This window comes from Cucurbita maxima, unplaced genomic scaffold (assembly GCF_002738345.1).
Source record: "Cucurbita maxima cultivar Rimu unplaced genomic scaffold, Cmax_1.0 Cma_Scf00012, whole genome shotgun sequence".
NCBI classification, from domain to species: domain Eukaryota; kingdom Viridiplantae; phylum Streptophyta; class Magnoliopsida; order Cucurbitales; family Cucurbitaceae; genus Cucurbita; species Cucurbita maxima.
In genome coordinates, this window is record NW_019272028.1 from 1389205 (window position 1) to 1416870 (window position 27666).

General features: G+C 36.0%; 5 protein-coding genes across 5 annotated transcripts in view; 3 read left to right on the forward strand and 2 right to left on the reverse strand.

The window, feature by feature from the left end:
- LOC111487056 overlaps positions 1 to 15705 on the forward strand; it is a 17064-nt gene extending 1359 nt beyond the window's left edge. The window contains exon 2 of the mRNA XM_023134276.1: positions 14961 to 15705. Coding sequence (XP_022990044.1) covers positions 15055 to 15450 — 396 coding nt within the window. The 5' untranslated portion in view covers positions 14961 to 15054 and the 3' untranslated portion in view covers positions 15451 to 15705. The remainder of the gene's footprint in view (positions 1 to 14960) is intronic.
- On the forward strand, positions 268 to 14446 carry LOC111487054. Its single transcript, XM_023134275.1, has 6 exons — positions 268 to 270; positions 8444 to 8669; positions 8878 to 9054; positions 11067 to 12635; positions 13421 to 13568; positions 14218 to 14446. Exons 2-5 carry the CDS (start codon positions 8652 to 8654, stop codon positions 13448 to 13450), a joined length of 1794 nt encoding a protein of 597 aa, XP_022990043.1. The 5' UTR covers positions 268 to 270; positions 8444 to 8651; the 3' UTR covers positions 13451 to 13568; positions 14218 to 14446.
- Positions 2963 to 5494, reverse strand: LOC111487053 (inactive LRR receptor-like serine/threonine-protein kinase BIR2). Its single transcript, XM_023134274.1, has 2 exons — positions 3499 to 5494; positions 2963 to 3245 (listed from the first exon to the last, which is right to left on the reverse strand). Exon 1 carries the CDS (start codon positions 5373 to 5375, stop codon positions 3564 to 3566), a length of 1812 nt encoding a protein of 603 aa, XP_022990042.1. The 5' UTR covers positions 5376 to 5494; the 3' UTR covers positions 2963 to 3245; positions 3499 to 3563.
- Positions 15706 to 16466: 761 nt separating the features above from the next.
- On the forward strand, positions 16467 to 17905 carry LOC111487464 (phytolongin Phyl2.1-like). The gene has a single exon (XM_023134872.1). The coding sequence runs from the start codon at positions 16832 to 16834 to the stop codon at positions 17570 to 17572; it is 741 nt and encodes a 246-aa protein (XP_022990640.1). The 5' UTR covers positions 16467 to 16831; the 3' UTR covers positions 17573 to 17905.
- A 120-nt stretch (positions 17906 to 18025) lies between these two features.
- On the reverse strand, positions 18026 to 21776 carry LOC111487463 (PP2A regulatory subunit TAP46-like). Its single transcript, XM_023134871.1, has 9 exons — positions 21465 to 21776; positions 21257 to 21379; positions 20125 to 20211; positions 19871 to 19969; positions 19505 to 19666; positions 19287 to 19322; positions 19130 to 19201; positions 18678 to 18958; positions 18026 to 18521 (listed from the first exon to the last, which is right to left on the reverse strand). Exons 1-9 carry the CDS (start codon positions 21543 to 21545, stop codon positions 18266 to 18268), a joined length of 1197 nt encoding a protein of 398 aa, XP_022990639.1. The 5' UTR covers positions 21546 to 21776; the 3' UTR covers positions 18026 to 18265.
- Positions 21777 to 27666: the final 5890 nt, after the last annotated feature.

Here is a 27666-nt window from a genome sequence, read left to right on the forward strand (position 1 = left end):
TTTTTTTTTTTTTTTTTTTTTTTTTTTTTTTTTTTTTTGCACAAAATGTGAATCTCAGGAGAGTGGAGAATTCTAAACAACCACCAGTTCGAGCCTAAGCAAATCAAGGAGATAGATCAGCTGCAGAAAAGGCTCAGAAATGAACAGTTAATTTTTTTTTACCTGTAAGTAAATGGTTTTTATTTTTATTTTTATGCTCTCCATCAAGGATAGATCCTGCATTGAGACTTTTGTCCCCTAAAGCACTGACATGGCAACTGTTCTTAGTGGGTTTTGGGGGGTAAAGAGATTTTGGATAACTTTCCCAGAAAAATTTTCAGTTGTTAGTAGTCATCATTTATTCGATCTAAGGTGCAAAGTTTTTGTTTTTCTCGGAATTTGAAGTTATTATATTTTGTTTCTTGTCGTTCACATGTATATGTGTAACTTGAATTTTCCATTAATATCTTTGTTGTTTTTTTCCCATGCTTTTAGGCGACACATTCTTAAAAAGTGGAAAATGATTGATTCTTGTAATTGGTGATTTAAATAGTAAAAAGTGGCCTATAAACCTGCTCCAACTTTAATTGCTTATCCTTTATCTCGGAATTCCGCGTAAATCTTAATTAACTAATTTGTGAAATAAAGCGATGGAATATTTTTCAAATGGTTCCATAAGAATATAATAAAGGATTAAGGAATTGCTTTTGATAGCTTCTCTTTTTTCTTTTTCTTTTTCTTTTTTTTTTAATATTAAAATTGGTTCAAGGAATGGTGTGTACCATTTTAAAAATATTTTTTTAATCTAATTTCAAATTTTAGTAGAACTTGAAAAAGTGGTTCTAAAAAATAGGATGAAAACAAAAGGGGGACCATTTGTACAGCTTTGTCTAGTAGTTCTATCTCAAATCAGGAAAAATAATTGAAAACCAAACTGTTAATAAAAAAAATTGCTTTTATTAAAAGTAAAATAAATTATTTAGTAACTTTTGAATTTAAAATAGAAATTTTTAGGTTAGTTAGAAGAAAAAAAAACATTAGATTCTTAGGAAAATCCATCTCAAAAGCTACAATGAAGTAGATTTTACAAATCAATTAATAATTTAATTGATTTTCGGAAGTACTGAAAATATTTAAATTTTGAGGGATGCAAAAAAAAAAAAACAATCTCAAATGGGGATTTTTATGATGTTTAGAAAAAAAATAAATAAAATTAATGGGAGAGATAACACGTGGAGAAGGATGAGGAAAGATTGGACTTTTGATAATTGTACTCAAAAGGTCTGGGAGAGTGTAAAATTCAGACAGATTCGTGAACAATGACGTGCTCTACGATGCATGCAAAAAAAAGAAAAAGAAAAAAAAGAAAAGAAGAAGAAGGGAGCGGCCCCCAAGAAAGGCTGTGGGCGCTCTCCTCCGACCGGACTCTGTCACTGTTACCTCAACACGACAGCTTCATCTTCATCTTCTTGGTTCTTTCTCATCTATTTGTTTCTTTAGAAAATACTCTTAATTTTTCATAAACAATTTTTTTTTTTTTTTTAACTTCAAAATTTACCAGTATCGAATAAAATTAAGAGAAATTATGTGACACCCGAATAAATAAAAGATACATGATGAACCGAAACTAAATTCGATTGAGATCCTGATAATATAATGATTAAAGTAAATGAAAGTTACTACTTATATTAAGAAGATGTATCTTCTTTTTCAGTACTTCAATCATAGAAACTTTATGATTAAACGTATTTTATTTTGAGTAATTCTATATTGAGTGACCTCCCCTATAAGTTTTTCTATAATGTATCTGAGTAACAACATAGCATATTGGAAGCTTGTATTGGTTGGTAGGGTTAGTTTTCACTCTTAAGAGGTGAGGAGTAAATAACGTGATCATGTTTTAGGGGAATGTCAAACCTATCAAGTGTTGTATCATAATTCTGAATCTTAGACATGAGACGTTACAATTTAATTTGTTGAAAGTGGAATGATCACATAATTTAAGCAATAAATCTTTTGTTTCATTTAATTTATTTTTTTGGTTTGAATGGGTCAAAGTAATTATGGGAATAAAAAGATGGAAATCTTTTGAATGATTAAAAAACAAAGAGAGAAAGAACAAGAAGAAGAATTATAAATAATAATAATAATAAAAAAGAGCTGGGGACCCAGCGGCATGAAATAAAGGAGGATTGAATGGGATCCCCTAAGCAACCCATATGCCTAAGACGAAGAAAATTTTATTTTCCTTTTTTCTTTTTCTTTTTCTTTTTTTATAATATTTTTTTATTAAATTATTTAAATTATCCTCAATCTTGAATTTTGAAACTTGTTCTAAGAAATACCTAATATTATTTTTCATAAAATAAATAAGAAATTTTGAGATTGAACTGTCACATTTTTTTTATTACAATTATAATTCACTCAAGTTGTTTTTGGGAAATAAAAAATAAAAAAAAGGTAACCTTTTATAAATCTTTATACGTTTGTTTATTTATTAATTAATTATTTTTCAAAAATGGTATGTATCCTGAAATTGTATTGTAAAGAAACCCACTTTTTAAAATTTTAAAAAATAAATAAAATTTTGAATTATTGAATTGAAAAGAAAGCCTCTCCTCTTCTCGCTCTCTCTCCATTGAATAAAGAGATTTTAAATAGAAAATTCAAAACAATAATAATAATAATAATAATAATAGGTTCAATCTCCCGCAGTTTTCTTTGAATTAAATCTATTTATTATTTCTTTAAATTTTGTTTCTTTCATATGTGTTTATTTTAGTTTGACAAATTTAACCATAATAATATTAATAATTAATAATTAATATATGAATTTATATACAATTACATGTATTTCAGATAAGTTGTCAACCAAGAAATTTCAATATTCAAAAGCGTGTCATGGATAGACAATTAGATGTGTCTGGTGTTGACTTTGACCAGCTTGCAAAAAATTAAATAAATAATAAATAATAAATAAATTGTGGGAGCAGGCAGGGTTGAAAATAACCATTAATCCTGCTAAAAATCAATAATAAGAATCATTCAAAACAAATTCAGAATCTGAAAGTGAAGAACACACATTTTTCACCTTCTACATATACATACTTCTACGTTTATACAAGAATAACCTGAATATAATTGCACAGTTCGAGATTTGTCGATATCGAAACAAGTAGACAGTGGCACCAGGTGAGACGAAAGAAGAACACGCCATTTTTTATCTTTCAATGCCTCATGATATACACACCCTAACAAGTTTTAACCTACATATAATAATACATCTATGAGTATACCACATAGAAATGAAATAGTGATATCATTATCGACAAAATAACGAATCGACGCTACGACAGAAAAATGCTCTTATTCTCAGCTCATCCCAATGACATTTTGAGTCTTTGATGGTCATTTATCACATAGCAAGAATCAATAATGAAGCTTATAAAGAAAGGATAATAGATAAATTACTTAAGAATCCAAGAACCTACACAAGTCAGCTACAAACGTGGAACTCACCAGAAGATGAAGAAATCCCAAGTCCTCCTCTATATAATGTTGGCATCGACGTACGGTTTCTGGAACTACGCGGGTTCGTTATCTCCCTTGCCGAGTAAAAGTGGGAACGCATCGTCTGGTTCAGAGAAACTGTAGTCCTTAGCCATTGATTTCATTGACTGATAAACCTGATACATAGACCACCTGTCCTTGGGCCTAGAAACAATACAGTTCATTGTAATTTTCAGAAGTTGCAAGATTTCGTCATCGTTCCCTTTTCCACAAAGACTTTTATCGATAACGTCCTTGATTCGACCCGAACTACTTAGCTGATTAACCCAATCCACCAAGTTACCCTTATAGCCTTCCTCTGCTTTAGTGACTTCTAGAGGTTTTTGGCCAGTGACCAACTCCAAAAGCACAACCCCAAATCCATAAACATCCCCTTTTAGAGAAGCAACCATGGTGCTGGGATATTCGGGAGCAATGTAACCGAGCTCCCCTAAATCTCCATTAACGAAACTACTGTCGTGAGAATCCGAAGCCATTAACCTTGCCAATCCAAAATCCATGATCCTAGCATCATATTCATCATCCACAAGAATTACACTAGAACATATGTTTTGATGCATGAATGGAGGTTGGCATCCATGGTGAAGCCAAGCAAGACCCCTAGCTGCACCCAAACCAATCCTAAACCTAGTTGCCCAATCCAATATCTCACCATTTCCATGTAACAAAGAAGCCAAAGTCCCATTAGACATATACTTATAAACCAAAAGCTTTTCCTCTTCCACAACACAGAATCCCAAAAGGGGTGTCAAATTCGGGTGCCTCAACGATCCTAACCAGTTCATCTCCGTCCGAAACAGCTTCTCACCAAGCTTGCAGGTATTGAGCCGCTTTATAGCAAGCACAGAGCCATCTGGAAGAGCAGCTCTATAAGTAGTTCCAGTTCTAGAAGAAACCATTATATTTTCACCATTGAAATTGTTAGTAGCAGCTAACAAATCAGCTAACTTAACTTTCACAAGAGGCTTTTGAAACAAGGAAACTTGAACTAGCTTATAGGCTCTTAATCTATCAGCCCAATCCCCATCACTCCCATCCCTGTATCCCCTTCTTTTCTTCATGTTCATCCTAGAATGATACCACCACCATAACCCAAAACCTAATAACAGGGAAGCTGCAGCACCAAACACACCAGCAGCTATAATAATCGCTAGATTTTTCTTGCTCAACCCACCACAGCTCGATCCAACAGGCCCTCCACATAACTCACTGTTCCCATCAAAATCCTCACTCCCAAATTTATTAAAAGATTCGGGAATCGAACCAGTGAGATGATTGTTCGCAACAGAAAATTTATTAAGCCTACTCAAACTCGTAAGCTCAACTGGTATCGTACCCGAAAGCGCATTATCAGCCAACATTAACGAATTCAGATAAGAACATCCGGCGAGATCAGCCGGAATAGGGCCGGAAAATTGATTGTTGGACAAATCCAAATTAACCAAATACGGAAGCCACTTACAAATATGCGGCGAAATCGCGCCGGAAAAGGAATTACCAGACAGATCCAGTCTCTGCAGGCTCACACAGTACTGCAAATCCTCAGAAAGGGAACCAGAGAGCGCCATATCTCTGAGCTCAAGGCTCAGAATGCGATTCTCCCGGTCGTTCCAGCAGGACAGTCCGACAAATGTACTGCAAAGATTTCCGACCGACGTGTTCTTGAAATCCCAGGAACTGAGCTTCCCAAGAGGATCAACGAACGAATCCTTAACCCCTCGAAGACATCTTATGTCGTCTTCCTGAACTGCAGAAGAAAACAGAGAAGCAGAAAGTAGTAGAAGAAGAAGAAGATGATAGAGAAGGAAGCTGGAGGAGATTTTCATGGCGAAAAACAAAAATCAGAGCCCCCCCCCGAATGATTGCTGAGGCTCCTAAACCTGGAAACGATGGTCTCCTTTTGAGCTTTCCTCCTCACATGAATGCTTTCAAGTTTTCCATTTTTTTTTTTCCTTTTATAAATATCAAAACTCCAATAATTTAAAGATAAAAAGACCAACGTTTTCTCCAAAATGCCACCCAAGATCTGTAAAATTAAAATTGAGAGGGAGGGGTAAAATGGGAATAAAGAGAAAAAGAGGGTAATTTAGCAAAGAGAATAAAAAAGGGGCGCGGAGTTGAGTTGGAGTTGTCTAAATAAATGAAAAGGTTTGACTGTCTTCCGTTAATAAGAAGGGGAAGACATCCTGTGAAGCCTTTGACTACAAACCTACCACATAAATACAATTTTGGAACAGAAAAAAACTGAAACCTTAAATTATATATTCTTTTTATAAAATTAAAAAAAAAAAAATCCCGAAATTGGAGGGAAAATGTTATTTTTCCAAAAAAAAACTTTATTCCAGCTAGATTAGTTATTCGTTCATTTAATCCTTTTTTAAAAAATGGAGAATTAAATCTATATAAATAAAATAAACTCTCTTTTTTATTATTATTAGTAATTTTCTTTTTAATTACTTTGGTGGTATAATATAGAAACATTTTAAATATCCCATCTATTTTTTCTCTACAGACCAACACGAGTCCTTTTATGATCCACTCCTTGAAGGCCCAGCTTCCTCTCTGGCACTCTTTCCTTTCTTCAATTGACGTGGGACCACCCCCAAATGTCCTCTTTTTAAGATCCACCCCCTTTGGAGCGAGCTTCCTTGCTGGAGCTCTTTCCTTCTTCCAATCAATGTGGGACCACCCCAAATGTCCTTTTATGATCCACCCCCTTCGGGGCCCAACGTCTTTACTAGCACACCATCTCGTATAAGGGGGGAAGGGCGAGAAAGCTGACACATCGCCCGATGTATAGCTCTGATACCATTAGTAACGACCCAAATCCACCGCTAGCAGATATTGTCCTCTTTGGGTTTTCCTTTTCGGGCTTCCCCTCAAGGCTTTAAAACGCGTCTGTTAAGGAAGGTTTTCACACCCTTATAACGGGCGATTTGTTCTCCTCCCCAACCAATTAGGGACATCACATTCCATGTTAAACACCTTAGTTTTAGAATTCATATGATTGAGTTATCGAAAATGCAAATGCATTTTGCACTAACTATTAATTATTTTAAGATTTCTTAACCATACCATCGTAATCCTAATAACCTCGTATCCTAAGGATTAGTCTAATTTGCATGTGGTCTCGATTTCATGCCTCCCACTTTTACATGAGTGTTACATGTCCAGTAGCTTTTGCTTTGGTTTGTCTCCAAATCACATCCTATTGTGAGAAATTATACTTTAATGTCATCTATAACACTATGATTTAGAATTTAGATTTGACACTTCATGATCCCAACTTTCTTTTGTATTTGTTGGTACATGACTACATTGCTTATTTGTCTTGAAGTGTTTCAAAGAGCGAAGATTATCTCGACCAATACGAATCATTTGAGCATACTTTGTCTTCACTCATGTGCTTCTTAGAAAAATTCTTAAGATGTTATCTAATATAGGATTGTGTAAAGCTAAACACATTTAAGTATGCAATTCTTGCGATTGAACTACCAAACAAGAAAGCGCGCTTTTAAGTAAGATGTTATTCAAATTTAAGATTGTTTCAGTATAAACACATTTAACTATACGATTGAGTCACCAAACAAGAAAGTGTACTATGTTGGCATAATTAGTAACTATCAAAATTTTAAGCCATTATTAACGGTAATTACATATATTAGTGAGCAATTTCATTTGGATGTATGTTAAGTCATTTTAGTATTTTTTTTTAGTCGAATACCCGGCTTAATTTATTGAATCCCCTAATACTTTTTTTAGTTATCAAACTCCACTTTACAAGAATGTAATCTCGTCCTAGTCCCAATTATCAAACGAAAAAAAAAAAAAAAAGTTTCCTATTCACTTTCTTATTTTCTATTTAAATAGAAAATTCGTTCTTTCGTTCAAAGAGGTTTCCGCCCATAAAATAGATATCTCTAATGTATATATAAAAATATATTAATATATTAATATATTTTCCCATTTAGTTATATATTCTTAATTTTTGGTGATTCTTGACCAACTTCCATAAATACTTTTAAGTAAATTAAAAACCAATTATATATAATTTAGAAGAGTTTGAATCTTAATAGCTACAATTATTTTTGGATTGAAATTCCTTATTTTCTGGAAGTTAGTCAAATTAGTTATGATTCCAAGATTTTTTATCGTGTAATTCATTTAAAACTATTGTGACGCATAACAAATCTAAAACCATTAGCTTCTCCATGTGCTGGATTCTTATCGATTATTTTTGTGATCAGTAATGAACGGTGGAGATGAGAGTTTCAAATGAGGAGTTTGCTTACGAGAGGGTACTTATTTGGGCTTAAAAGTGAAGGCCTTAATTAGAGTACGGGCCACTTTGGGCCTGAATCTTCTGCTATGAAGCAGGCCTAGCAGAAAAATATATTAAATTATTAATTTAATAAAATTAATATCACGCCACAAACATTTTTTTTTTAAAAAATTAAAGGCTCAAATAAAATAAAAAAAGAAGTTTTTATTCGTGTAAACATAGTTTCGGGATGATTTGTAAAATTAAGCTAAAATTATAAAGATCAAACTGTAAATTAAAATTAAAAAAATAAAACTAGGCCCACGTTGAAATTGAATTATGTTTATAATGGACCTACACATACGCCATAACGACCTCGTTTCAAAATTTGAAATTGGAAAAGTAGAGCGTTAAAAAACCCGCGCTCTGAAAAATAAAATAAAAATAAAATAAAATAAAAAGCCAAAAAAGTAGAGTTCAGATTTCACACAATTATTTTCCTCATGGGTCCCACAGAGCTCTTATTTCTTGCGCATCTGAAATGCTCACGTGGAAGCTCTCCCAAACGACATCGTTTCCATCAACCCACTGCTTGGTACGTCGTCGTTTTCTACAATTCCTTCTTTGTAACAGAAACCGCTCCCCCGCCGAAATGCGCCCCAAACTACCATCCCCATCTGCTAAAGTACAAACCCGAATCTGAGCAAATTCAAAACTTGAAATCGAGGGCAATTGCAACAGAATCGGTTTCAACTGAGCAGTTTTGTGTTGAGTTGATCTTCTGTCCTGCTCCTGCTTCATTTGGTTAATCCGAGCTTGAAGTTTTTATATTTATTCGGCTATGGAGGACGAAGAACAGGTACTATCAGTACAGCATTTTGGTTTTACCATTTGGTTATCTTCATTCACCATGTCAATAACCTCAAATACTATTTCTCTACTGATGCATATTTGCTTGTTTGTTTCTGATTCCCGATTTCCGAAATTTGGAAGTCGTGGAATCCTTTTTGTCTTTGTGCTGGAAAACATTGGATTTTTCGTTTTTTGATTCTCTTTGCGTGTTGCAGAAAATGGAGGCGCTCAAGAAGGCTTATGCTGACATAATTCTGAACACGGTGAAGGAGGCAGCGACTCGCGTACTGGTATCCGAGCGCGAAGCTCGTTATCTCCAGCAGGATCTTTCTTTTGTTAAGGACGAGTCGCTCAGGCTGCTCCTTCGCTTGAAGAACATGGTCGATTCTAAGGTAATCTTTTTTAGTATTATCTTCACTTTCGTCTTCTTCTTTCTTATTCATTCTCAAAAATTTAAAATTCATTAATCGATTATGCTTGTAAATTGCTGTGCATTTGTGCATTTTATCAATGTTTCTTCTGGATACGCTTATTTTATCATCGTGTGTCTCTGATCGTTTGTTAGCCCGCTATGGTTTTTTACATTGTAATAGCACTGTAAGGTCCCACTATACAGTGACCTGTTATCCATTGATTTATTTGGCTAATTTGTTTATCTGTAAGACAATGGTCTTTACAATTACCGACAGAAAAGGTGTCATTGTTATAAAATACATAAGTTTCTGACTGAATTATATTCAGGGGAATGCCTTTATTAGGCAGCAACACACTAGAATCTAGCTTCAAACTGATGGAACTAAAAGCCAAATAGTGATATTGTATGGTAATGGCAATGGACTTCAAAAATTTTGCTTAATTTAGCTAGATTTGTATTTCTCACTATTGGCTTTGGCAACTCAATCTTCTTCATTTATGATAACTTCTGTGTTTGTGTGTCGCTTGTGAGTTCATTTGAAAATTTGTGGCTACATTTCAGTTTTATGAAGTCTCTGGAACCATTAGTAGAATTAAGTACTTGAAGTTGATGGCATCTAAATGCAGAACGTAATTGGATTCTTTTGCATTACCCTTCTCACAATTAAATTTCATACCTTTGGAGTTACCAAACCTACATTCTGATTCAGCAAAACCATCGTTGAAGATGAACTGAAATTTCATGTTTTCTTGATTAAGTTTATTGCAAATGGCTAGAGTTCTAACCCCTATATATAGTTCAAGGCTCTTTCCCATTGTAAATGTGGTTACCAAAATTAATCACTTCGGGCAAATAGTCTGTGTCAATGAGATTATGAATTTAATAATTTACATTAATTTAATTGATATCTTATACTAATTTCTTATAAGTTATATTTGTTTCCTTTTCAAAATTCTGATTAATGTTGCTTAACAAGTATGTTAAAACAAGTCAAGATTCATGAAGATAATAAGAAATTCAGTGGAGTTTGATGTTTGTTGAAGAATTAACTTTTCTTTTTCAAGCAAAGAATTTATGATACTAAGCCTTTACATATATATATATTTTTCTTAAATCTTTTAATAAGAAACATATGATGTATCATAGACGAAAAAAAACCTAGGGGTTGGGAGTTGAGAGAACCCCACACAAAAGAGAGCTACATAATCAAAGCGTTTCAAACATTAATAATAATGTACAAAAATCACCGCACAGTTTCATAGAATTTTAGCTTTGCCTTTAAACAATTTTCCTCCTAGACTTACACAGGCTAGAGATCCACCTTATCTGGTAGACATATTGCTGTACCGAAGTCATAAGGTAGCATCAAACCCTTTGAACATAAGGGCAATGGAGAAGAATATGATCGAGTGCCCCAGCCTCTTAAAACAAAAGCGGCAGAGACAGAAGGAGATAACCCAACTTGGGAACTCCCCTTGTAACTTTTCAGCAGCATTAAGACTTCTACATTGAAGGGACCAAGTGGAGAATTTCACTTTCTTTGGGACTTTTAACTTCCATCTATAATTCACCAGGGGGTTTTCATCTAGGCTTTCAGCTTGCTATGGTTTTTAAAGGCTAACTGGTGTAGAATATTTTATTAAATGCTAGAAGCAACTCACTGGAGTTGTTAACAATGCATTTCAAACACATTGGAAATAGGTGAAAATAGTCTAGATATTTGAATTCTCAAGTTCATTGATGAGTTTATAAGATTAAAACACATGGAATAGGAATTTTAAAAAGGCCCACTTTTTACCTTTTGCTTGCATTACGGAAGCATAGCCAATTAGTCCTGATTTATTATTGTAGTGGCCATTTTCAATTTTGCAATAAACTGAATTGATTATCGATCTAACATGGGCAAAAATAGTATCATTATTATTGTAGTAGCCATTTCTAACTGCTTTTCTTATTTCATCCAAATGAACATAACACTCTCCTTCGCAGATGCGTGAAGCAGAAATTACATCATTATGCCAGAGGAGAAAAGTTGAAGAGCTTGAAGCAAAACTTCATGAGGCGGAGGATGTGATAACAGATCTTAGAATACAGTTGAAAGAGGCACAATTCCAGTTGGAGAAGGAGAAAAAAGACAAAATGCAGCCTTTGGAAGGGATGATTATGAATAAAATTACTCTCTCTAGTCAGTCTATCCTTGAGCCAGATTCTTCCTGTCCTTCCTCATCAGAACTGCAAACAGTGTCTTCTAATTTGAGGAACACGAAGATGGAAAAGATAGCCCATGCAATACATGATAGTGTGCCAAAGTCTGTCGAACATTCATCTGTTTCTCAAGTGGACATTGTCCATGCTCACGATTCTGACTCTTCCTCCATGGTAGTGAGAACCAAGGAGCGCAGATCATATGGGAAGAGATGCACCCAGAGAATTCGTGCATTAGAAAAGAATTACCTGGATTATAGCTTACCTCTAGGTATTGATGTAAAAGATAACCAAGTCCTTGAGGAAAAGGAACCTTTAGTAAAAAAGAAGGCTAAGGAGGAAGGAGGCCTCTCTACCAGAATTGGAAAGACAGATATAGGGAAGAGGGTGCATGGTGCTGTGTTAAAGAGATCTGTAAAGCTCCATACATTAAGAAGGACGTCTCAATTTGGAAAATGTAAAACAGGCTCTTGCAGGTTGCATGGTAGTCAACTAACAAAACCTCATCATCCATCATGCATCATTTCCCTTTGCAGGCCATATTTGAAAGATGATGTCGTGAGATCTGATAATAATGGATATTCTTCACCATCTCTGATGGCTGATAGTGGGAATGTGGGAAAAAAATCTTGTTTGCCGGAGGAACATAAAACTGACAGTTACAGCGGTGCAAGTGGAAATTCTAATGGGAGGCAACCACAAGAGAACATGAAACGTGGGAATTTAAATGGTCACTCGCCTGACCAGCCAATCATTCCTCGTGATAAGTGTTTTTTCCTGTCTCCATGTACGACTTCCACTAATCTAGTTAATGATAACAGAAAATCTGGTGATGATCATTCCAAAACTAAGCATCAGAGCAAGATGAAGAAATTAACCTGCTTGGATCCAGGACTCACATCAACCAGAAGTTATGTCGACTCTACATCAGTGCCTGCTAGTGTTACTGCCAGTGTTAAGGTCAATAGTTCCGAAGTTCTCGAGAATGCAGCAAACAGTAAGAAAAAACTGATGGCATTGTCAGTGAAACAGGAAAGTGATGAAATAAGGAATTTGATTTGTCCAAGTTTCGAGTTGAAATCTGAAATAAATCCTAATACGAAATGCGGGCGAATATGTGTAGATACGAACTGCTCTCCTTGCGAAGTAGACAAGAAACACCTCATTTGTACTAGACAAAGGAAACGCAAGAGGGAAGCCATGGGCATTTCAGATGAAAATATTTCTCCTGAAAAGAGAAATGGAAAAAGGAGCTTGGGTGAAAAACTAAAATTTGAGCCTCAGTTTGAGAGGACTGACTTGAACAGAGAATCGACGAGGGAGAGTCGACAGCTATCTGAAGTTGCTCGTCAGGTTGGTTACACATTCCCTTTTGCAATTTTGAACGTGTGATAAACTGGCATAAGATGTTGAGATTTTATTTAGAATGGGGAACAAAACTCATAGTAGCCTGCAATATTTTGGATGTTTTACATGGTAAAAACTCATTTTAATGTTCTCTTAGGAACAGATGGCCGACTCCTTCATTGAGTTCAATATTTTCTTCTGGCATTAGCCCAAGTCAGCTTTTTGGTTACGAATGTAATCATTCTGTTGTTCACCTATGAATTTCAACCAGGAAAAGGAAAAACTCACTTTAATTTCGAACTGTTTTTAGGAGGCAGTTGGTTCATGGGGTTGGGAACGCTTGAGTGTCTATAATTTATTTTAGATTATGCAAGGAATGAGGCTTAGAAGTTTATTTGTTTAGCTTGTGGGTTTGAATTTATGGAAGCTAGTGTATAATTCAACACAGTTAGTGGACCAACCAACTAAGTAGGAGATTGGAATAAAAAAAATCTACTGACCAAATATAAATTTGTGGACAAAAGGCAATCCAACGGATACCACACCTTACCCTAAACACTCTTTGAGAGTTTAGTTTAGTTTTTAACATTCAACTAGAAAAGGTTTGAAACAACTTGTACCAGAGAATACTTTTTCTACTATTATTTAGTAAGACTCTAGTGCTGGTTTTGTTACTTGCAATTTCCACATACTTGATGAGCTTCTGTCCATATACTCATCATTTGGTTGGTTAAAATCCTAAGTGCTTGGTCACAATTTTCTGAACTTCCTACTTTTTTTTTTTCCCGCAGCTCATATCTTTGTCTAGAGAAAGATGGTAGTAATAATGGTGTTTTCTTTTCGGCCCTCAACACAATCAGAACCTGGATATGATTGGCCATCCAACACGTCGGTTCTCCTCACAGTTCTTCAGAATTTATTTTTTCAAGGAATCCACAGGTTGGTGTTTAGCTTTACATAGTTTGTAGCTTGCTTTCTAATATTTAGTTTAATTTATTGAAAAAGAAAAAATCAATAACAAAAAGCATCAGGAATATCTTCAGCTTCAATGTGATGATGGTGTGAAATGATACAAGTAGGGTCATTTTGTGATGATCTATGTAACTCAACATGTTTTGAAGCAAGCATGCCTTGGAATTTTTATTTCTACTTTTTTGAATTTTTGTTCTGTCATCATCTACTATGCATTGACATTACACTGCTTTTTTCACTGATGAAAGGTGAGACCTTTTAGTACCAAAATGTAAGAAGTGAGATCTTTTGCAGGTGTTTTTCACTTTCCCAGACACATCGGATTCTTTGTATAGCTTTTTCCACTCTGTTATTTTCTTACAAGATTTGGTTGAGAACGAGATTTCTGATATGATGTGAACTTTACAAGTTCTATTTTATCTCTAAAATGAAATTTGAAGAAAATTAGAAATATTACACAAAATATTGACAGTGAAATTAGTTGAGGTGCACACAAGATAAGCTCACACACTCATCCATATCAAAAATCTTATAATAATGATGTATGCCTTATTGAATTTTTATTGGTCGGAGTATTTGTTGACATTAATGTTTTATTGATGTTTTTTCTTCCAAGGTGAGGAGCCAAAGGAGGAAAACTGATGCTAACACCAAGGAAGACTTGTTTGGTAATGAACAGATACATATCCAAGTCATATTTAATATTCATTATTTTTATTTATAAATTATAAGGGACCAAATATATAGTTAAATTAAGTATTTGTTAGAACACCTTTCAACCTGTTGCGAGAAACGCTCTTTATGTTCTTCCGTTTCATTTTTTGGTTAAATAGTTTCATTTATTCTATCATTCCTTGGTAATTTCAATGGCCACACACACACACACACATTTTTTAAAATAAATCAAATATATATTTTTTGGACACAATTCTTTATATAAAAAAGGCAACTAGAAGTAGCTCTCTCCTATTCCCAACGAAGATAAGAACACATGAATTAGGCATCCGAGAAAGACAAGGAATGAGCACGCCAGGACCCAACATGAGCACATCCATTACTTTGATCCTAATTCCTAATCCTATGTTGGAGCAATCATAAACTAAACCCAATAGAAAATATGAAAAGAAAAAAGAAAAGGGAGTGATAGTTGCAGGCTTTAGCATATCTATGTCTTCTTGTCTTCCCCAGCAGCTGCACCTTTTCCCTTTGATATCATTAAAGCCTGCTGCTTCCAACGTTGGCCCACACCCACCCCACACAACCCAACAAATTCAAACCAATTCCTTTCCCACCATATAAACAAACACAGCAGGATTTGATAGTTCAAATTTTTTAGTAGAAATCATCAAACATGTGTAGGGCGGAGGAAGGTTGCAGGGAATCGAAGCAAGGAGAGGTTGAAGATAAAGATTGTATAAGCAGAGGTGTGTTATCAGCTGGAACGGCATTGTTAATGGCAGCTTGTTTGAAGAGAGCTGTGGTTCTGTTCTTCTTGGTTGAGCAATGGCGGATCTGGGTGTTCCTTGTGTTGAATCTCATCCTTGTAACAATCTTCTTCACTTCCAGTCCTGCAAGTTACAGTGAAAACCAAATCCAAGAGCCGACGAAGAAGAAGAAGATCAGAAACAGCGAGCCTGAAAAAGTGGAAGAAGTTGAGATCAAACAGCAGGAGATTGGTAAAGAAGAGGAAATTGAAGAAGATGAAGAAGAAGAGGAAATTGGGTTGTCGAAAGAGGAGTTGAATGAGAGAGTTGAATTGAATGAGAGAGTTGAAGCTTTCATTGTGATGTTCAAGAAGCAATTGATTTCAGATGCGAGAAAAGTGGGAAATAGACGGACCACTGCCTAAGCTAAAAGATGCTGATACCTTAACCTTTGATCAAACTGTTAGCCATTGTGCAACAATGAAGGAGGACATTGAAAGACTACCGAAGCCAAATGAAAATGAATCCTTTTCTTTTCCCTTCAGTCTAAGCTTTTGGGATTGGAATGGAGGACGAAAATGAAAATGAAATGAGGATGTTCTTTAGTTATTTGGTGAGTTTCAAGAGGTTAAAAAAAAAATGTAATCTTGAAGCATAATTTTGAAGTAATAAGCAAACAAGATTTTTTTTTTGGCACTCATCCAAGTTTTTGGTTCTTATGGATCAGTCTTGATAGGAGCAATATTTTTCTTTATAATTATAGGTAAAAAGCCGATTCAAAATTCAAAGTTCAAAGGTGGAAGTTCTTTTTGTAAAAGAATAGTTGAAAATATAGCAAACTCAACCAACATAATAGCAAATTAGCAAACTTTAGAACTATTTGCAAATCCAACAAAATTTAAGCCGAGTCTATATGAAAAGACTTTAACTCCTATCACTCGTTGATAAACTACAAATGGGAGTAAAGTCTATAAGTGATAGAGGTGAAAAAATTCATAGGGAGTTACGTCGTTACATCTTCTATTAATTACCGTCATCTAAGCAGAGATTGGCTCATAACCGTGAAAAATTTGAATTTTTGATTTTGATCATATTGTTAATATCATTAACTAAACTAATATTAATGATAGATGAGGTTAAAAGAATCTAATGTATTGCCCCAAAAACAGAACGAACAAAGGTTATAAAAAGTTAAATTTTATCCTCAAAGAATTCCTAAAGATATGTTTGTTCCTCCCTATCTCTAATATATTTTTTAGTTAATTAATTTTTATTTATTTATAGCAATTTTCAGGGGATAATGATAATGACTATAAGTCAAAACCACAGGATTGGAGGGGGGGCTTTTACGTAGTATCAGCAATTAATAGGGGGGCGAATGCCACGCTGGCAATCGTTTTTCTGTTGGTTTCTCTAATGTCTTTTTCCGCCCTTTCGTATACAATAATTTCCCCGTCTTCTTCTTCCAACAGAAAGTCCAAACCCTAGAGAGAGAGAAAAACCGTTCAGGGACTCTAATACCTCTCTTCACACATTAAAATTGATGAGAAAGATGCAGAATTAGAATCGAAGTTTTTGGATTCTGTTCACGGAGATTCACGAATGTGTGCGCTATAATGCGGGACTTGATTTGGAGTCCCTGATTTTTGTGAAATCCGTCAAGCCAACCGACTTTGTGGGATTTGATTTTTGCCAAATGATTCTGTGATCTCATATTGAAATTTATTTTCGATCGGATTCGAATTTGAGAATCTGAATTCCATTCTACGAGAATCGAAGCGGTGGGGGTTTCATTTGAATCCGTGAATGGTTTCGAATCCAGATCTTGTGTTCTATGCCTGCATTGCAAGAGGAACTGTAATCCTTGCTGAATTCAATCGAGAGCCGAATCTCAATGATTTGGCTTTCAGATGCATCGAGAAAGCTCCTCCTCATCACTCAACCTTCTCTCATACCGTCAGAAACAGAGTGTACACCTTTTTGATCGAAGGTCCCTTCGTTTATTTTGGAATCTTCCATGAGGACCTTTTCAAATCGGAGGTTTGTGGTTTCTTAAGCCGCTTAAGGCGAGCTTTCGAGGAGTTCATCGAAAGCGAATTACGCAAGGGTTTCGAGAATTTCACTTCTAATTGCTTTCAATCGCAGTTCGATTCGATTTTCCGGCGTATCCTAACGTCGAATCAGGACCAGACGTCGTCGGGCTTGGATTCAGATAAAAGAAAGAAGACATCGCTTATTTCGAAGTTCTCGAAACCCTGTAGCCTAATGAAGAAGAAGAAGAAAGTGGTTGGAGATGCTAATAGCGAAGAGGGAAAATACGCATCAACTGTGGATGATTCTGTGGATCTGTACGACGATAACAATGGTTTATGCAGTAGAGATGTCACATTGCTGATGCAAAAGAATGGTTCATATGAGCGTCAGAAGGCAAAGCAAATATGGCGGAAGCATGTTTGGGTTGTTCTGTCCATCGACTTGTTTGTATGTCTGGTTTTGTTCGCCATATGGCTTTGGGTTTGCAGTGGATTTCAGTGCATTGAGAGCTGAAATCCTGCTGAGTTTTTATGGGTTCAATCCTTGATTGGCAGAAATGGGCATTGGAATGATAATCACTGATGGTTAAAACGGAGACGATTGCTTCACGAAGAGCGGTGGTGATGATTCACGTAAGCTTCAAGTTATTTTTTACTTTGCTGGTAAATATTTATGGGTTTCTTGATTTCTTTTCCTACACATCATGTACGATTCTCAAAATTGACAAAAACAAATCAATGGAGTTCAGTTTATACGAATGGAAATAAAGATAGTCTCTGTTTTGGTCATTTCTCAAACCTTCAATCTGAACATGAAATTGGAATTCTGTCAACGAAGATATCATCTCAACATCTCCCATTCGTGTTGGAGATGGGAGTTCATTAAGAATTCACCTATCCACATGTCACTATCACATTATCTTCAAGGGTAGGATGTCATTGTCACATTGTCTTCAAGGGCATTTTAGGAATGAGACATGATTGGATGTTGACTTTGCAATCAATAGAAAATTTATCTGGTTTGTTGAATGATAACGAACAAAAGATAGGTAGCATCGTACAGAAATTATCATCCATCCTACGGTAAGAAACAGTCAAACTACACCCCACTCTACTTTGAACCTCACACGAACAAGGATTCCGTTACATGGTATAATAATCGGATCTTGAATTCATAGAACTTTGGAATCTCTGGTTACAGTTCCTCCTACCCACAGGGCGTAAGCTTCTTATTGCCTGCACCTCGAGGATTGTCGTCTTTCCAGTCATCCCATGCTCTGGACTTCTCCTGGGCAGCATCATCGTCTTCGTCATCGGCATCTTCACTTGGCCCTGGTTTTCGAGTGTCGTCCTTATACCATGCGGAGTTTGCTTCTTCTATGAACTTAGCAGTCCTCTCTTGCCATTTATTCATCATTTCCATCTCCCTCAGCCCTGCGTCCTCGATGCTCATGGTTGGCATCCTTCCACACAAAATTTCAACCCATAAATTAAGTTACCCATGTGTATCATACAACTGCGAATCACAACTTCCTTTTCAATGTTTTTCAACTTTCTGGAGGAAAGATATGAATCCTTAGACAAAATTTCAAAAACAAAACTTCGTAAAAACTACATACCTAAAGCCAGGTTGGAAAACCTGGGCAGCCAACCTCTCCCTCTCACTCGTAAGGGGTCCACTTACAAGACTTGCTGGTCCAAATATGAGAGGCTGATGTTTGTGATCATGTGTTTCAGACACATTAGCTCTCCCTTCTAAAACATCCCGAGCAAACGTTGCACAAGTGATTGGTGGCGCTGGTTTTGAATATCTTGCTCTCACGACCCCGTCACGATGCCAATCTTCTGCTCTTTTCATACGATCATCAAGAATCTCTCTAGATAAGTTCTTGTCCCCATCCTGACATATATAGCAAAGAACAATTGCTCTTAGAATTCTAACAAGAAAACATAAAAGAGAATTCATCTATTTGACATATCATGGCTCCGATTAATGATAGAGCGAATGACGTAAACAGCGCACGAAATGCTTTAAGCATGCTCGCACAAAGTCTGGAATGTAGCTTCCTACCTTTTCTTGTATTTCCTTAATGGAAGAGAGCATCTCTTCCTCCTTCTTCAGCATCTCTTGTAGATCAAAAGCCTGAATATATAGCATTCCAGGAAAATTTGAGTACAATCCTAGAGAGCAACAACCTGGAGATGTTAAATAATTCTGCATAACTGACCTTGCAGATAGCCAAAGTGATGGTCGTAAGCCAAGCCTACAGCAAAGAAAGAGCACAATGTAATTAACAATGACTAAGAAAAAACATAAAAAAGCCTATAGAAAGATTCAAAAGAGAAACGGCAAACGTTCGAAATATTTCACACCCTAGAACAGGCAATGTGACAGAAAATAGAGAGAAATGGAATATTACTGCTATATGATTTAAAAAAAACTAACCTCACGCTCTTCCTCTCCATCATCTTCCAGCACATCCTCCTCTCCAGCCTCTATAGGAGCAGACAAAGCAGATGCTTTGCTTGAACGCCCACGGCGCTCTTTTCGCTCCTTTATCTCAAGTAACTTTGACTCAGCAGCCTTTTGATGTTTGAACCTCACAATCTAGAAACATATATTAAGAAATAAGTTCAAGAATGGAACTGCAGTTCCATCCACAATATTAAGAAACATCTCATATTATGCAAGAATTGATGATTTAAAATCTGTGTCATGACATCAAAACCAGTCACCCCATCATAATTAATAATTGCTATCCTATCTCCGGCAGAAAAAAAAAATCTCAAAATGTGATGCGGGTATACTTACTTTCCGAGCCCTTCGATCTGCAAGGGAATTTCCTTCAGTAGATGTTTCAAGTTCCTCTTTTGGCACCAGTTCCATAGTTTCACAAAATGCTATGAACTCCTAAATAGATGTCAATTATTCGTATTTTAAAAAGTTAATGATGAAGCCTTAAAATTAGAAGATCAAATTTTATTATTCATCCACACATATTTCCTTTTACCATGAAATATGAGCTTCGGAAATTACTCACATGTAAAATAGTAGACAGCACTAACCTTTAATTTTGCCTGGGAAGCCTTAAGGATCTCTATCCTGTCATCTTGTGCAATCTTCTCAGTCAACTCAGCAAGATAAAATGGCACCTACAGGAAACAACTATCAGAACTAAAATATATGGATTTTCTGGTGACTGTAGAAAAGGCCGTTAAAACTATCCATTTCAAAGAAATATCAATCATAAATAACATATTTCGAACCCTATGCGTTAATGAAGTTATAAACGATGGTGAAAATAGATTTGCAAAGAGTTGTCTAGCTTTCTTTCTTACTCCTTACTTCTTTCTTCATATTTATTTATTTATTTTTATAAGACAAAACGTACCCGACAAATAAACTGGTGAAAATCTAGACTACTCGTCTATTAATTGTTCTATCATTAGGAATTTAATGGGTACTTGCTCTCTAAATTTTGGCTTCCACGGTTACCACTAGCACGTGGATCACTTTCAATGCAAGGTAGTTAAGGTACATAAGCACGAGTAAATGTGGTCACTCCATTTTATGAATTCCTTTGGAAACTTGAGAGGATAGAAGCAAAAGGATAAAAGAGAGTAGCATGAGAGATATCGGGAAGGTTCGGTTGGTATTTACATTGGTCTTGTGATTTCTATTTGTGGGGCACTGTATACTGAAAGCTTCTACGATGATAAGCAAGTGAATGGGGGCGGTGCGTGGCGAAATGAATAGATGGTACTGAAACTTTCCATTTTTTGTACAAACTCTCTCTTTTCTTTTACTCGGTACAACTTCAAACTCGGAGTAAGTAGCCTCATTTGTAGCCAACAAAAGACATGCCTACTAGAGATAGGAAATGAAAAAATAATAATGTCATAATAAAATAATCTCCCCAATACTATGATAGGAAATTAAAGAAATATCAGTAAAACTATACCTAATATGAACAGTCTTCTTCGCATATCTAATTAAAAAAGAGGTATAATATATACCAAATTATCAACCGCAAAACCATTTCGATCCCTCCTCCTATATCCTTCATCTTTCATACGTACTGAAACGGAAGGACTTTCTAAAGTGTTTTTGAGCATTCAGAAACTCAAGTAGTATAATTATGATGAGGTAACCCTTGAATACAAAAAGCTAAAGAAAAAAATTAAAATAAGAACTTACCATAATATATTTAAGATTTCCGGTGCTGATATCCTCCTTAGTCTCGTTAACTGAGAACAAGCCCAACTTCCCAATCATATCCTCGCACTTCCGTAATGCTTCACTACCCTTCCTCACAACATCCTAAATTTCCCAAAGCGGAAGAGAAAATAAAAACCACCAAAATACACAAACCCATCGAAGGAATTCAAAGGTACAGTAAGGGTACCTGATCCGACGCAGACTCAGTTGCTGCGTCATAAATCTTCCTCGCTTGTTCGAAAATTGACGGGAGAGGCAGGTCCTCCATTTAGAGTAATCTCGAAGAGCAGACCCTAATAACCGCCTAAAAATGGATGGAAGATGAATTCACATGAAAACTCCGGGAATCAGAATTCGAATCCCTAGGTTTTGTCGATGAGAAATTGGAAGGAATCAGTTTTGAGATAGAGAAATGGAGGAACAACGGCGATCGGAGTTCGACTTTTCGAGTCTCCGTTGCGGCGTACGGTGATGTCTAGATGTTTAGGATTCGGTGTTGACACGTACACAAGAGGTTATAGTGTGGTCTGTGTCCAGATCTTGACACGTCAGTAAATTACAAGGAAGCTAGAAGGCTTTTCTCTCATCGGTCATCACTGGAAACCAGGGTGGGCTTTTAAATTTGGACTAAGCCGTAACCCCAATAAACGGAAGATCCATAAATAATTGGCCCAATAAGAATTTCACGGGTGGGCTTTCAAATTTAGAATGGGCTTCGAGCCCAATGAAGGGAAGGTCCATAAATAGTTGGCCCAATAAGTAATCTTACGGGTGAGCTTTTAAATTTCGAATGGGCCGTGAGCCCAATAAAGGAAAGATCATAAATAATTGGCCCAATAAGAATTTCACACGTAAGCTTATAAATTTAGAATGGGCCGCGAGACCAATGAGGGAAAGATCCATAAACGGCTGGCCCAATAAGAAATTATACGGGTGGGCTTTTCATTTTGGAATGGGCCGTGAGTCCAATGAAGGTAAGATCATAAATAATTTGCCCAATAAGAATTTCACGGGTGGGCTTTTAAATTTGGAATGGGCCACGAGCCCAATGATCGGAAGATCCATAAACAGTTGACCCAATTATCAATTATACGGTGGGCTTTTAAATTTGGAATGGGCCGTGAGCCCAATGAAGATAAGATCATAAATAATTGGCCCAATAGAATTTCACGGGTGGGCTTTAAATTTGGAATGGGCCACGAGCCAGTGAGCAGAAGATCCATAAACAGTTGGCCCAATTATCAATTATACCGGTGGGCTTTTAAATTTGAAATCGGCCGTGAGCCCAATAAAGGGAATATCATAAATAATTGTCCTAATAAGAATTTCACGGGTGGCTTTTAAATTTTGAATGAACCGCGAGCCCAATGAAGGGAAGATCCATAAACAGTTGGCCCAATAAGCAATTATACTGGTGGGCTTTAAAATTTGGAATGGGCCGTGAGCCCAATTAAGTGAAGATCATAAATAATTGGCCCAATAAAAAATTCACGGATGGGCTTGTAAATTTGGAATGGGTCTCGAGCCCAATGATCGGGAGATCCATAAACAGTTGGGCCAACAGGCAATTAAACGGGTGGCTTTTAAATTTGTAATGGGCCTTGAGCCCAATGAAGGGAAGATCCATAAATAATTGGCCCAATATGAATTTCACGGGTGGGCTTTTAAATTTGGAATGGACCGCGAGCCCATTAAAGGAAAGATCGATTTACAGTTAGCCCAATAAGCAATTATACGGGTGGGCTTTAAAATTTGGAATGGGCCGTGAGGCCGATGAAGGAAAGATCCATAAACAATTGGCTCAAATAAGAATTTCACGTGTGGGTTTTTTAATTTTCGATGGGCAGGGAGCCCAATTTAAGGAAGATCCATAAACAGTTTGCCCAATAAGCAATTTTACGGGTGGGTTTTTAAATTAGGAATGGGCCTTGAGCCTAATGAAGGGAAGATCTATAAATAATTGGCCCAATAAGCATTTCATATAATAGGCACAATAAGCATTTCATATGGGTGGGCTTTTAAATTTGGGGTGGGCTGTGAGCCCAATGAAGGGAAGATCAATAAATAATTGGCCAATTTAGCATTTTTTATAATGGGCCCAATAAAGATTTCATACGGGTGGGCTTTAAAGTTTTGAGTGGGCCGTGAGCCCAATAAAGGGAAATCCATAAATAATTGGGCCGATAAGCATTTCATACGGGTAGGCTTCTAAATTTGGCTTGGGCTGTCAGCCCAACGAAGGGAAGATCCATGAATAATTGGCTCAATAAGCATTTCATACTAGGCATCCTTTTAGGGTACTCATATATTTGAATTCATAGATAAAGAAATAAAAAATAAAATTTAGTAATCTTAAAAAAAAAAAGAAAAAAAACAAAGACCACCTTGTGCTGATAAATTTTTTTAGGACGAACAGCTAAACCGTTTATTTTTCGTAAGAGTTTATTATTACAAATGATTTTGAATAAAAACATCAAATTCGATGAAATAAAGAACTAGGACTAAAAAGAGATTCATAAAGAACCCAAGGCAAGATTGAATCCAAGTAAAGAGACCATTAGGCCAAAAAGCATTCTTTATCGATTTAGATCAATAGTTTTCATTTGAAAAACATTAGTATTAGGCTAATTGGATGCGTACAAACTAACATTTTCAAACAAAATGTAAGATATGGAGTAAATTGATATACTTAAACTGATACCATTATTAGTTTATTTGATATTGAAAGTAGAATATTATTTAACAAACTTTTAGAAATTTAATAATACTAATTAGAGATCACTCTCATTCGAATGTGATCTCGATTCATTCATACACCCCTCATTTTCTCGAGTATCACATTCTTTCACTAGTTTCAACTTGCACATTCTATTACCAAAAAAACTTTAAAACGCACATATTGTTACTAGCTTTTTTCACATGTATACTTATTCTTATTCTTATTATTCTGAAGTAAGGTCGTTGTCAGAAGCAAGGCTGATGAACTTAAAATAGAAAGAGAATGAACCTGAAGCAGGAATGAAACAACATATGAACCTAATATGAGAGGTGGAAAAGTGAGAGAATTATGCTAAGTACAAAAGAGGAAGCTAGGTAGCACGTCGTGGGGGAATGGCAAGAGGCAAGAGGCATGAGGCATGATGCATGAGGCATGGGGAGAGGAGGTGGAGGGTGCCTTTTTAAAGCCCTCACTGCCATCGACTTAAAAAAACTGGGATAAGATAGATTCTTTAGTGCATATAGGAAGAAAGTGGTAGAACCACTTCATCACTATATCCTTCTCCTTGTTACTGTTCTAAACCACTTACCCCATATCATTTCTAGGGCCCTCCCCCTCCTCAGCTTGCTCTCCATTTTTTTCGTCTTTGTGGACACCACGCCCTCTAAAGACCTATTTTGAATGAGATGGAGAATCTTCGTTCTAGATGGCGATGATGATCGAGACGTCAAAAATCTCTTTCTTTGATTTTTTTTAATAATATTCTCATTCGATTCCTATAATTTATCAAGCTCTGTTATCGTGTTTAAAATTTGTTGTTTGCTACGATCGGAATCTAATCTCTCGAGTAATATCGAAAGTAAATGGTTGAATAATGGGAGAGTGTTGTGATGATCTTTTGAAAACTATTTGGGAAGCTTTAAAATGATGGGGGGATCCTAAACAAAATCCCATATCCAAAAACATGGAAACAAAAGGAGTGTGCGTGGTTAAATCACTTCATTCTTTATGCTGAGAAATAATATGGCATTGGTAACCAGCTGTGTGGTCCTTATGATATCGACCACATTGTTGAAGATAGTTGTACAAATGTATTATCTTTTCATACTCTCACTTCCCTTCCTTGAAAGCTATTTTTCCTTCACCTCCCACCTCCAACATCTCACATCCATCTTCTTCGAACATATTTAAGTTTTTATATTATTAATAATAAAGGGTAAAGGATGAGAAATGCCGCCAAACAAAGTTGGTTTATAACATGTCTTGTTACGACACCCGAGTAAAGGATATGTACATGAATGAACTGAGCCACATCCTAACGAGAGCGATCCTGAAGATAGTATGGCTAAGAAAGACTTAAAGAAATGAAAGTTACTATCTACATCAACAAAATGCACTTTGGTTCTCGATGGCTAGGTGACCTCTTAGGAATTTTCCTATGATGCATTTGAGTGACGACAAAACATGCTCCAATGACTCGTGTTGGTCTGTGGAGATAATCTTCATTCTTAAGAAGCGAGAAATAGGTTACGTGACCATGTCGCTGGATATATAGAGGGATGTCGAGACCATCCTGTGCTGAAGTGCATGGGGCGTGACCATACAACGAAGAATTATTCTAAATCAAACAGACTAAAAAAAGAAAGAAAACAACTTTGGAGCGTCTAAGATTGAATCATTGAAAAGAAATATGCATATTGTTAATATAGGTAGTAACTAGCCATTTTGTAAGAATTTCTTAGCACATAGTGTGAGATCCCACATCGGTTAGAGAGAGAACAAAACATTCCTTATATGAGTATGGAAGTGTCTCCCTATCAAACACATTTATAAAGCTTGAGGCTAAGCCTGAAAGAAAAAGTTCAATGTAGTGGACTTGGGTTGTTACTCGGTCTAAAAATCCTCCTTCATTCCAATGTTGAATTGGGCATATTGTTCTTCCTTGTGAGGGTTAGATAAAAGTGGGTTAAATTGAAAAATGTCGAAGGAAATATTTAATGACTAAACTTGTAATTTAACTCGATTGGTTCGGAGAACGCTACTTTTAAAAATGATTAGAGCATAATTAATAATAATAAAAAAGAAAAGAAAAAAACCAATTTATCTTTCTCCATAGATCTATGAAGATATGATCCTCATAGCCAAATCCAATCCGTGGGTGGTCGAGTTGTGAGGTTCACGTGAGACTGTCCCTTTGGCTGTTGCTTTCTGCAACCCTGGGGTTTGTTCCTTTGATACTCAAAAAGTCAACACACATGGCTATCCACTTACATCCCCTTCCATTGGCCACCACACCCTTTTCCTCGTTCACTATTTCCCCTCTCAAAACATCAAACTTAAAATCAAATGGGTTTGTTTCCAGATTCAAATGGACTGGACTTATATCTGTTCTTCCAAATTTAAGACCACCCATCCTCCAACAGCCCTTTCGAATAAGGGCTAACCAGATGCCCTTTCCACTTTTCAAATTCTCTCTCTTTTGGTCTCTTTATTTCTTTGATTCCTTCTGTTTTGTGCTCCCATTCATTTCATTTCATGTTTATTATACCCATAATAAGCTTAAGCATTCATTAGTGTACCTAAATGAATTAATGGTAGGGCATGGACATCGACCTCTCTTAGCTACCAAGCTTGTTCTATGTGCTGTTCATAATATATTTGTAAAGCAAAAACAAAAGTAAAAAAGTTGGGTTTTTCTCCAAGTAGATCCCTCAATGTTCCTTAAAAATAGATCACAAAGATATTACATATAATCTTCCATCTCACAACATGGGACCATGTACATTTAATCATCATCTCATAACTCCAAATAAAACTTCCTCTTTTTCTATTTTGCTTTTGCTTTTCCTTTTTGGGTTCTTTCAAAAAGAAACCAAAGATTAACGCGCCAAACATTGTTCCATAAATAACTTTTAGATGCCTTCACATGTAGGCCTACGCCCCAGCCTAGGGTAACAAAATTGTAATTATATGGTAGAGATGGATAGATTAAATTGGGTTGGTCGAGTTAGTAGTCTAGTTCCACATATCGCCATGTTCGAGTGTAGGTGTTTTGAATTGGTCATGTGGGCTAAGGTCGGGATACACCCTTAAATTCACATATTAAAGTGGTATCATGTGATAAAACTCTAATGATAAAACGCTAGTAGATAATATCTGCTTTCGCTTGTTACGTATCGTCGTCCTCAACCTCATGATTTTAAAACGCGTCTACTAGGGAGAAGTTTTCACAATTTTGTAAGGAATGATTTGTTCTTCTTTCCAACCAATGTGGGATTTCATAACCTGTCTCCCTTGGGAGTTCATCGTGACTCTTATACCATTTATAACAACCCAAGTTCACCGATAGCAAATATTATCCACTTGACTCAATCGATGTAGGTTCTCACAATCCACTCCCTTGTGGGCCAAGTGTTCTCGCTGGTACACTGCCCGATGTCTAGCTCTGATATCATTTGTAACAGTCAAAGCCCACTACTAGTAGATACCGTTATGTATCACCGTCAGCTTCATAATTTTAAAACGTGTGTATTAGGGAGAGATTTCCACACCGTTATTAGGAATGCTTCGTTCACCTCTCCGACCGATGTGGGATCTCATCGAAACCTTGCTACTAATATGAACTCGAAACTTTTTTTTTTTTTTTTTTTTTTTTTTTTTTTTTTTTTTT